Source organism: Heliconius melpomene, chromosome 20 (assembly GCF_056956725.1).
Source record: "Heliconius melpomene rosina isolate 202511_hmr_F chromosome 20, ASM5695672v1, whole genome shotgun sequence".
Lineage (NCBI taxonomy): Eukaryota > Metazoa > Arthropoda > Insecta > Lepidoptera > Nymphalidae > Heliconius > Heliconius melpomene.
In genome coordinates, this window is record NC_140408.1 from 12865401 (window position 1) to 12877589 (window position 12189).

The 12189-nt window shown below is 32.1% G+C and overlaps 1 protein-coding gene across 5 annotated transcripts in view; it reads right to left on the reverse strand.

The window, feature by feature from the left end:
• Positions 1-12189, reverse strand: part of Nf1 (neurofibromin 1) — a 43860-nt gene that overhangs the window by 6060 nt on the left and 25611 nt on the right. For 2 of the 5 annotated variants that reach the window (XM_085205393.1, XM_085205392.1), the window contains exons 38-59: positions 11807-11971; positions 11324-11425; positions 10927-11064; positions 10468-10648; positions 10225-10331; positions 9758-9834; positions 9373-9566; positions 8635-8738; positions 8094-8144; positions 7823-7909; positions 7218-7389; positions 6614-6752; positions 6280-6495; positions 5891-5970; positions 5484-5617; positions 5012-5152; positions 4716-4795; positions 4424-4599; positions 3718-3830; positions 3282-3387; positions 2955-3025; positions 850-927 (exon numbers count right to left, since the gene is read on the reverse strand). In XM_085205393.1, coding sequence (XP_085061519.1) covers positions 850-927; positions 2955-3025; positions 3282-3387; positions 3718-3830; positions 4424-4599; positions 4716-4795; positions 5012-5152; positions 5484-5617; positions 5891-5970; positions 6280-6495; positions 6614-6752; positions 7218-7389; positions 7823-7909; positions 8094-8144; positions 8635-8738; positions 9373-9566; positions 9758-9834; positions 10225-10331; positions 10468-10648; positions 10927-11064; positions 11324-11425; positions 11807-11971 — 2712 coding nt within the window. The remainder of the gene's footprint in view (positions 1-849; positions 928-2954; positions 3026-3281; positions 3388-3717; positions 3831-4423; positions 4600-4715; positions 4796-5011; positions 5153-5483; positions 5618-5890; positions 5971-6279; positions 6496-6613; positions 6753-7217; positions 7390-7822; positions 7910-8093; positions 8145-8634; positions 8739-9372; positions 9567-9757; positions 9835-10224; positions 10332-10467; positions 10649-10926; positions 11065-11323; positions 11426-11806; positions 11972-12189) is intronic. The other 3 variants (XM_085205396.1, XM_085205395.1, XM_085205394.1) reach the window with 2 other exon arrangements.

The window sequence follows — 12189 nt, forward strand, 5'->3', positions numbered from 1 at the left end:
TCCGAATTAGGCAAGTGTGAAAGCCGAGTGTTGTTTAATTTATATGTTTCGAAGTTGATTTAAGCTATTTATATTATTAAAATGCATAGTTTCTTCGATTATGAAAATCATAATTTGATGAAATTGTTAATTAATATCCAAATTCTACATCAGATAGATTTGAACACAAAAAGATAACTCTTATTTAGTATGAGCTAATGACGATCAAACCTATGATTTCACTTAATAATAAAGTCAATATATAACAGTAAGGATACAAAGAAAAATACTCAAAAATGTCTTTGAGATGATTTAAAAAATATATTTTTGATTATTTTGTTCGAATAGAGGCGAAAATTTTTATGATGATAAAAATAAGTTTATTTTTATGTATTTGCATACCTAATACTACATCACTTCAACTAATTGGATGAATGTATTTGTAATTGTTGGACCCGCACTTTTTTAAATCTAGGGAAATCGATTAGCAGGGAACCTTATTTATTTAATAAGGATTTCTCTAAGTTAGGATCATTTCCTTTGGATACAAGCATCTTAAAAAAATGGGAAATCGATTGGTTTTAAAAAAACAAGCAAAGCTAAACAATGCAATATACAGACTGTTAACATATTATGTTTACTATTTAAGAATTTTATGTATATTATTTAAATTTAATTATTTTTTATGTTAATTGTTTAATATTTAATCAGTCTTTATTAATATATTACAAAAAAATATCAATTTTCACATTTCACGTGTCCTTTTAGTCTTTATTAAATTCTGTTAATCCGAATGTTCATAATAAATATTAAAATAAATACATATTTGTTATAATAGTTTTATATACATTTAATAAACAAATTCTATACCCTTGGCGGTCCAATGGTATCTTTGGACGTGGGTACCGAGAACGAGCGTTGAGTCTTAAAACGCATTCTAGCTGACGTCTAAACGTGCAAAAGCATAGGACATACATGCATATACATATGAAAAACGTTTATTTACGCAATATTCGTTTAAGTTAGGGTACAAACAGTTAGACCAAAAAGCGACATTTAATTGATATACTTCGATAGTTAGAATATATTTTTAAAAGATTATATAGAAGTATATATTTTAAATTATATATTTTTAACACATTTAGTAAATAACGAATATGCGTATATAGTCAATGTGAGATACAAACGAATACAAACGCAACACGATAAAGTCCATACAAGTTGCATGAAAGAACGTGATAGAATGATTAGTTGTAACTGGAAATAGAAGAAATGTTTTAGTTTCATTATGGTTACTGGAAGTAATTTTGTATTATTAAATTTTTTTTAGGAAGAACTTGCCTCTTTTCTTACCAAGTACATATATACAAAGTGTTTAATTTTATGATCTACTTTTAAAGAATTAAAACAGTACAATAAAATTAGATACAAGAAGTTTATGTAATCTCCCAAGAACCATATAAGGAAATAACAAACAAGTACAACAATATAATACGATACACCATCGTTCACTAACTAGACGATAATTAATACTAACGTATAGCCAAATTATGAGTTCATCTTAGAAATAAAGGAAATTTAATTTTTTAAGCGAATTATATTTTTAAAACTACTCATACTATTAAAGAGGATTCTAATGTAGATTCTAGGATGTATAAGTTTTAACTGTACTTTGAATTAAAATTATTAAAAAATAAATAAAAAGAAAATAAGCAAAGGCTCGAAATTAATATTGTTTCTGTAGAAAAATATATAAATTAAAAAATAGAATTTGGCTATACGTATATATATATATATATATATATATATATATATATATATATATATATATATATATGAGAAGATTTCACGTGAAATATTTAAATGGCCATACATTTCAATAACACTGTCATTTCAACGCAATGAAGCCGCACTTTTTACTGTATACATATATTATTACGTAAATATCCATAATAAGCCAATTGCCTCAAAAGGGAAAGGATATATTTGTATAATGATAAAAACTTTTAGATAAATAAATGCTAATCCTAAACTAGACAGAATATAGTGTTATTATGTTAAGTTTAGTAAAAACGTGACATATTCTAGGGCCAGAGGTACTTCTTTACGAAGGGGCAGCGCAGTATATCATAATATCGCCTTCCATGATAATTTATGAATTGATTATGACTATGACATAATATGATTAAAATTTCTGATGTTAATGCGTTCAACCAAACAAACTCTTCCATTACAATATAAGAACAGAATATTCTAAAATATGATGTAAGTGTTGAAAATTATTGTAAAGTACGAACTTGAATGATAAGAGAATAAATTCGGTAAAGAAAATTTCTTGTCTACATAGAAATATATAATCTGTGCTAAATAAACGCTTCAAATTTATTCTATATATTATCTAATCTGAATACAAAATATATCCTTTCCGATTTTTTTTCTCAATTCAAACTAAACATATATTAAATAACCAATTCTCACAGAAACATTTAAAACAAAAACAATAAAATGATAACTCAATGCATGTCATTGTCAAAACATGTAGTAAATATACATACATTTCAATAACAAATAACTGTTATTAAGTTAGTAATTTAGTAAAAGTATGCATTAACTTTTAGTTACTGAATTCATCTTTTTTTTGCTTCACGCTATGTCACACTATGTGAAGACACTTTGTTTCCCTTATAATAAAGATAGAATTTCTTTTTTCTATTGTTTAAAAAAAACTTTAGACTTTTGACGTACATATGTTATATTACAAAACACATATATATATAGTACGGTGAAAGAGTCATGGGCGACTTAGATTTACTGAAGTTTTGCGCACTGTTACCTCGAGAATAAAACAATCAGAAGAAAGAAAAATCCTTAAATTAAATGTACGCAGCCATATAAAGCTAACTTAAAGGCGGCCACGATTCGCCAACCGTACTGTATATGTTTCTATATTAATAAATATAAAAATTGTACATTACCTGATGTGCTATATTCATTAAATGTGGACTGTGGCCGCCGCTGCTCGATTGTTGGAGTGTCGGTGACTTTCCTATATTCAAAGTTTTTAAGCTTTTACTATATGTACAACTGGATAAGGTTTTGTTCCGAATGATCATGAGAATTTATTCAACCGGTGCCAATTACTTAGAATATATCTAGAAATCTATTTTGTTTAAACATCTTCATACAATAAAATGATGATTTATTAATATATAACTTATGCACTCTAATAACATTTAAAAAAAAAACAAAAAACATATTTTCCTTCTCACTCCCCCTGCATAACATACAAAAATATTTCTCACCCCCATGAGCTGAAGACAAAGCGGCTTGATCCAGGACATCCCACGATTTCTGTCGTCTCCCTTGACACGAGGCGTGCGACGACTGCGGATGGATCAGCATTGATGACTGAGCGGAAATTTATATTATTAAATGAAACATTGATTCCCTCTCCAGGAATGAAATATTTAATATTATCATTTCCATATGTTGGTAAGGAGACAAAGCGCGGTGTTAAGTTCTGTTACTCAACACGCAATACTTTAAGAATTCGGAAAATAGGGAGTATTTTAATTAGTAACAGAGTATCTCTTAACACTTCGTGCCCAGGTTACCTCTCTCTACTCTGCTATGTGCAGGATGCAGCGTTTGGCAAATAAAATGTAGAATATGGTGTCACAGCGATATCATTAATTTTCTCTACTGTAATAAAATTATATAAAATTTTTAAAAAGTCACCTGTTGATGTTCCACAGCTGGACAGTAGTGATCACAGTTGTCCGGCAGCCATTTTGGTAAGGAGTGTTTCACATTGCACCTTGACCGAACTTCTTCGCTCACGCACACTAATGCTATGGAAGAATATTAACCTAAATTAAAATTGTCAATTGTCAGACAAAATTAAAATTTCAGTATAAATATTTAAAAATATGGTTATTAAATTTGTTTGTGTTGACGTAAATTGAAGAATGTGAAAAATTTTAATGTGAGAAGGTATTGTAACTCGTTGCTTAAGTGTGCAAAAGTCCAGAAAGCTCTGCTTAAGGGCTGCCACGATTCATCGATTATACTGTATGTATGTCTGTGAATATGTGAGTGAAACTAGCATGACAAAAAACGCGGTAGTGGATCGCGGTGTGGATCGGCATATCTATTTTATTAGATTTTTTATCATCCACTGTTACATTCTCATATGTTCCATATAAGTTTTGAATGATATGTTAATTTATTTTAACTAATTTAAATGTTAATCGGAAGCAGTTAACATTTAAAAAAAAAACAAGATATAAACATACATCGACTATATGTTTCGAAATTATTCAGATAGAAGTTCTACGTAGGTTCTACGTTCTACTAGGTACTACGAGGTGCTCCGAGCACCATACAACATTATTTACAGTATTTGTGTGTGTCTGTCAGTGTATTCGCACACACACACACTCACCAGTAAGATAAGCAACAGTCCTGGTGGTGAGCTGGAACTTGTCCCGGGTGGGACGCGCGGCGAGCGCGAGCAGCGCGGCGAGCACGCGGCACGCACGCGACACCGTGCCGGCCGCGGGGTGACGGAACCCCTTGATGAGGTGACCCACCAGCGCAAAGTGGAAGTTTGAACGGAAACTGACAACATAACGACCATTATTAGATATCACATTCAGTCATCCAACATATACATACCTAAAAATTTAATGACATAATAAATGTCACATTTCATTTTATTTATTTTTTAAGCTTACCTTAAACCGACAGCGTGATCTAATTGTTTGAAGTGCCATTCCAATGGCTCCCTTGTTTCCATTAGTACTTGTTCTAGCGTCTGAAATGTCAAATGTATTTAATATTTTTTTAATTACAAATTGAATAAATCCTAATGCATCATTGAAATATAAGTAGTGAAAAAACCAATACGATAATCCAAAGGTAAGTAGGAATAGGGAAGCGGGGGGAGGAAGGATGATCCTTGTCCACACAGTTCACAGTCCTAATACACCCATGCAAAAAGCAAAAGCTTAAGGTTTTTTCCCAAACTTACCCTATTATCGAAAGCGCCTTGCGAATCCAATGTATGTAAATTCTGTTCCATCAAAGCTAATCCCGCCGCGTACAAAGTGGGGTCATCTAGTTGTAACACTGATAGTGCTACCCAGAATAACGCTTTGTGGATTGGCGATTCCTTGGGAAGACGAGACAAATATATTTAGTTTAACTTATGACAAAGGATTTTAATGAATCGTTAACTAAAAAAATACAATCTGTTTTTTTAAGTCGGCTGAAAATGGTACGGTACCATGTGGCATACACGTTGACATGGCAACGCCAACAAGTATTATTATACACGTAAATTGCTTCTCTTATATTTATAATTTTACAAAAAAAAATACTATAAAGACATTTATAATATGTTGTGAAAATGATATCGAATTAAATACTTAGTTTTATAAAAATATCAATCAATTCATACATCAGTTCTAATATGACGACCCAGAATTATATATAAAACTTACCGGATGTAAAAGTGGCTGTAATCTCGTCAGGCACATGATTATAGCCTCCAAAAGTGCCAAATCATTGAACGATTCTAATGCTTTCACTAGAATGCGTAACAATTGTTTCATATCGCCGTCTGTTACGTTCTTACCTGAATATATTGAAAAAAAATGTATACTGTATTTAAGAGACAACATGATAACGTCCCACCAGTGGGTTCAAATTTGTAATCATGCATGCAGGCATGTTAAACTTAGTTTATAAAATTGAAAACTTGGAAAACGAAATTACTTGCACGTAACACGTTAACACGTTTTGTAAATGTTGGAAAAGCGAGGAAAGACGTGTTCCCAGCTAAAATAAGTTTTTAATATATTTTCATGTAAAATTTATTTGTAAATGATTTAGCAAAATTGTTCCTCACTTATGCATCCAAAAACAATAAGGGCCCGAGGTTGTAGCGCTGGGTTGAAACAAAATGCGAAACTTTTAGCTAATGATGTCCTGAAACAAATAAAATAGTATGCAGAAGATGAAAAAGCGTCTGAATTTAAAATCCTACTATTAAGGGTGGTCTGCAGTTAATTATAAATTATAGTACATAATTATACTTCGTTCCAAATTCGCAAAATAAATACAGAACGGTAGACGAATCGTAGCCGTTCTGAAGCTATCTGTGGACGGCTGCGCAGATTTGATATTAGGATTTTTCTTGCTTTTGGTTATTTTCTTCCGGAGCACGAGTGAACAATGCACAATAGTGTAGAAAACGACGGTTATAGTACCATCGATGAGGCGTGGCAGCAGACTCACCAAGTATTGAGCCAGTCGCAGTCAGGTATATCTCGCATGCAGGCCTCCATGATCTCTAGCAGCGCGTCCGCTATGGTCTCAAGCGACTGTAGGGGGAGCCTCTCCCTGTCTGATTGTGAGGACGTGCCCACTCCCACGCCCACCCCCACTCCTGCTGTGTTAGAGCCAGCACAGCTGCTGCTAACTTCTGAGCAAGTGTAGGAGTGCTCTGAATACCTGGATGGGATGATGTATGAAGTATAAAATATATAATAAATATAATATTAATATTTAAAAAATCACGTGTTTATCATTAAAAAGCGGAAAGTTAAAAAAAAAAACAAATAATCCTTACCAATCTCCAGTATGTCTATTATAAGGACTTCTAAATGCAGTGACAGCGGCCGACTTTACTTTAGAAATACCAAACATTTGATAGAACTTTGGTAGAGCGAATTCGTCTAGTGAGAGCATTAGGACACGTTGGGTCTCCTCTGTAAATTATAAACATTGTATATAATTAAATCAAGAAAATTGTCCATTAATCAATGTATTAATTAAAGGTTGTGTTTACCTATTAACCAATCGATTGATCTATATTTCAATCAATTGATCTTTTGATATATCAATTAGTGTATTTATTTTTAGGAAATCTAACAATCAATTTATATATAATTTTACTGCCCGCATTTTTTCCTAGTTCAGTTTTTACGTATTGCAATTTAATTTTTTATAAAAATTGGTTTTTGATTGATTGGTTCTTCATAAATATATTTTTTTTATTATGTTACCGTTTCTCTGCTTTGATAACAAGACAAAGTGGGGCATTAACTTCCGCCACTTAATACAAAAGGTTTCGAAAATTCGACGGTGCGTGAGAAACGGAGTTAGTAGGGTAAGAGGGAACTGAGAGTAATACTAAATGCGCCATACAGCATAAAACTTAAAACAAAACTTACCAGAAAAAGTCGGTGAATTACAAGTGCACAACGAATGTATAATGTTGATGACCAGACCGTGAGTCGCCGCTCGCATGGACACAGTGCCGGAGCACACTAGGAACGTCACCGTGTGGAACAGGTAGGGCAAATGGCGGGCCACGTCGAGGCAGTTGTTGAACGAGAGCATTAGCTAAAAAATAAAAAAATAAATCAGCTGCTGTGTGCTCCTGCTGTGAAGCAGGGTAGGAAAGTATTGTTAAGACACTCCGTTCCCCACACAGCTAAATATAAAATGTAATATTTTGTATGATGCAAGATATTGAGCACGTACTGTAAACAATTAAACTATTTACATATTTTAACAGAAGAAAAAAAGAATGGGATTTAAATTCTTTACGATTTATATTGTTGATTATATAATTGCCATTTTTTTTACAATTTCATGTCATACGTAGATCATCATCAATTCTATTAATAATATTAACATTTTCTATAAATAAAATAACACAAAACGAATTTGATCAATTTAGTTTTATACTGCTATACAAAAATCAATAGTGTTATTTATTTTAATAATAAAAAGATAAATAAACGATTAGATTATCCTTCTATTCTATGCTTACCAAATATCTCGCTAATATAGCAATATCATCCCACATCATGTGTTGCTCTAACATAGCCGTCGGCGAATGACAAGTTTTGTCGACCACCTAAAATTTGTCAAATAAATGTTTAGTCTACATCTTCACATATAATAAAAAATGAGCGGTTCCATTAGCGTTGTCTGTATATAGAATAAATAAATATTAATACAATAAGAAAAATAAAATACAACAAACATAACAATAATTAATTATAACATAAAGCAAAATAAAAAAAACTAAAATAACTTACAGTTGCCGGTGTAATAGGGCTCAGGATGTTATTAGGCAGTTTAGATAGAGCCTGTTGGAATATAATTAACATCCACTAAAATAAACGTATTTAAACTAAAAATAATAAGTATAAAAATAATGAAAAAAACAAAGCAAACCCAATTAAAAGATACATAATGAAAAATAAGTAGGTACGTATAGGTATGTATGCACAGGGAAACTGGTGTTAAGATACCTCATTTTCTTCTTTCCATCCAATTTTGGATTGGAGACATTGCGTGTTGACTGACACAACACAATGTTAGCGAAAATATCACTTTACAATGCATTCTCATTATGTAATAACACATAGTAGTGTGGGTAAAGCGAACCTGCATTAAATCAATTTTAAAAATATTTCTTGGCGAAACTAAACCGTGGTCTTTTTCCAGTACACCGGGGAAACAAAAATATGTAATTAAAATATAATAATTTCCTCAAGCGTGGATTGAACCCATAATTGTCGCGTGTACATATTATAACCATATTTCAATATAAGTTACTCCTAAATTTGTACTCACTCTACACATTCTGCCAATAACTTTCTTAGACACTAGCTGTACGTTAGCGGAGGCGAGAGCCACCGCCGTATCCGCCATTATTTCAATCATTGGCGAACCGAGACCTACAAACATAATAAAAAGTCAATAAATCTTTTATCTTTAATTTTTTTGTCGTTTTTTTAAAGTCACGTTGAATCCAGCACATAGCAGGGTAGGCACAGGGAAGCCCACTGTTAAGACAATCCGTTCCCATTAAGACACTTCCGATCATCAGTTACCGCCGAACTCTGGAGGCTTTGCTTGGTGAGTGGCGGAACTTTCGTAACAGCTTACCAAAGCAAGAAAATAAGAATATCATATATTTCATTTCCTTGAGTGGGAATAGAACCCACACCATTCGCATTTACAGTCGCAAATTTGTGCACCTGCACCACGACTGGCTTTAACCGTGGCGCAAAAGTAGCCAATCTGATTATTTATGGAATTTCACAACTTTTAGCTCAGAAGAGAACTTGAGAAAGACGGGGGTTTAAGAACGACCTAGTACAACATTTTCTTTTAATTGTCGCAGTTTATTATAATGACCTTTACCTTTAACGTACAAATTTAAAAAATAAATAAGTCACATGTAGTCACAGTAGTAATTCATATAACTCATAAACAATACTCTGCTGTAAAACAATTGATCTGAACTAAATAAAACTAACAATAATAAAATCTCTCTCTAAAGTCACATGACAGTGTCTAGTGACTCACCTGATGTGACACTACGCTGTATAAAGCTGTCCAACACCATATCAATGAGCTCGGGCACGTGTCCTATAGAGCCCCATATCTTGGCCTGGACCGAGGGATACATCTCCGTCTCCTCTATGGTCAGAGTGATCAATTTCTCTAATATTTGTGCTACTTGCTTCTGACGGCGGGATTCGTCAGAGGGTTTGCAAAATCTGTAATGTTAGAATATTTTTCTTATTTTCGATATTTAGAGCTTTAATATATTTTTTAATAATTGTAAAAAAATGGATAATCAATTTTTTATTAATTTAAATTTAGAATATTTATCAATTAAATTTCATATAAAACACAATACACCTAATGTATAACAAATAATTTCATAAAAAATGTATATAAAACATACCTCACTAAGTTCGCTAACCATGGGGTCATATATTCTAGGCATAAATGCTTCAATTCTATTGTGGATCCTCGGAAACCCTTTGTAGAATAAAAAATAATAATATAAGAAAGAAGAAAGAATGGGGTTAGCTTATGGCTTTAAGAACCTTTTCACTCTTGTTAAGTATTTTTTAAAATCTCATGAAAAACATGCATTAAAAAAAGAAGGTTTTAAATATGTTACGGCGCAAACAATATATCTGATTCACTATGATATACATGGATCAATTTTCGATGAGGAATTATTACATTAAAAATACAAGGTTTGCTATATATCTTAACATAAAATATCCTTATACCAGTATAATGTTTCCTCAAAACGCTGTTCATTTCTTTTTCTCTTTAAAACACTAAATTATATAAAACTACTAAATTATATAACACTAAATTATATAAATTATATTAAACATTAAATTATATAAAACTTACTTGTATACACTCTTCTAAGAATTCTAGTGTTAAATGTGGCTCGTTATGCGCTAGTTTCTCACTGACCGATTTTATGAAAATTGTATTATTGGACGGTATGCATAGGCCTAGAAGAAAAATGTGGGAAATTAGAAAAATAATTTATATATATTTTCAAACTAGTGTGGAACGAAACAATCTAAATTCCCATTTACGTAGTGTCTAAACTCTAAAAAATATTATAATCGATAAAATTTCACTCACCAGAAGTCTCCAATAGTTGTCCTTCTATTTTCAGGTGGAAAGTGGCAGTGAGAGCGCAGAGTTGGTTGTACGCAGCCGTGCGGAGAGTTGGGTCACAAGAGCCCAGGTTGAGGAGAGCCATGTTGAGAAGTGTTCCCGGTACGTCCTTTGGACGTATCTTTTGGTGAACTGTTACTGAATCCTGAAGATATAGGATATTAAAAATAATTGTTACTTACTTTTGGTGAATTTTAAAATTTCAGTAAAATTGTATGTGCACATATTAAGTGTAAAAATAGCAAATATAAAAAATAATAATCACGAATTCCAACGGGCATATCTATAATGAATAGAAGTCATTCGCGCAAACAAGAAAACGTATGTAACGCTACAAAAACAAAGGATATAATTAAAAGGATATAATTAAAAAAAGGTGCATATAATTAAAATAAATAAATATAATTCTTAATGGATACATACCGGCTGACTTAATTCCCATCTATTGCGTATATGTATGATGGACTGTACGATGTTATCACAGTCGTTGTGGATGAAACTGAGGGGAGTGGCTTCATTTATTATAGAGAGAGAGAATTGGTTGTCATCTACTAGACATACCTGAAATAAAAGACAAGAGAAAATAATAATATATTATAGATATTTAGGTTCCAGCATTCTCGAGCATTTTTTGTTGAGGGGTTGCTCAATTCTGCGTTTTGCCTGGTTACCGGTGCGAAGAAATAAAAATAGTCAATATTTCATTACCCCGAGTGGGATTTGAAACGACAACCGTCGCGATTGCAGACGCTGGTGCCCCTGCTATGCGATACCCTCACATATATATACAGAATTATTTTTTTATATAATATTTAATTACCTCATCTATCTCAGATGCGTAATACACGTCGTTCAACAAAACGGGTAAACCCAATACTTTTGTCTTCTCCACTGATGTTATTTGTAACGCTGTTGGTCCTACCTGTTAAAAACACTTTAATAATACAACTAATGTACAGTATGGTCGAATCGTGGCCGCCCTTAAGTTATATTTTCGCATAGTTCACACGGGAGGAAAATAGTCTAATAGTCGGCCGTAGTGGAAAGTTTAGCGGTTGTTAAAGCTAAATGTCCTTTTGAATCTAGGAAAAATACCATTAACAGTAAATATTTCATTCCTCCGAGAGGGAATCGAACGAAACAAATCGTCCTGTTTATAATCGCATCGTCGACATTATGTGTAAAACTACTTCTTTTATAAATACCATCTTTTATAAATATCATAAATATATTTGATATATGTTACTAAAAGATAATGTATATATTTTTCAAAATTAAAAAAAAAAACTTATTTTATACTTACTTTAATAGCAACCTTAGTATCTTTATGTGATAGTTTCAATGCATTATTAAATACTTTTAAATCTTCCTCCAAGGCGAGAGTAGCTCCGGGTAATTTCTGTTGTTCAGGATCAACGTAATCGCTGAGACGACTGTGATTATCTATAAATATTAGTTTACGGTTTCCCTGAAAAGATAATAATAATAATAATAATAAATTCTTTATTTTGGGAAAAAACAGTACAGAAACATAAATTTGTGTTCGGTAGTGACTGCATTAGTGCAACACTGTATTGCAGTCATTAACGCCCACCTCCGGATTGGGTCCACAATATTCCCTTTCATCTTTATTTTTATTTGTACAACTTTACGTACATTAAATTTGTATAGTATTCCTGTGTGCAT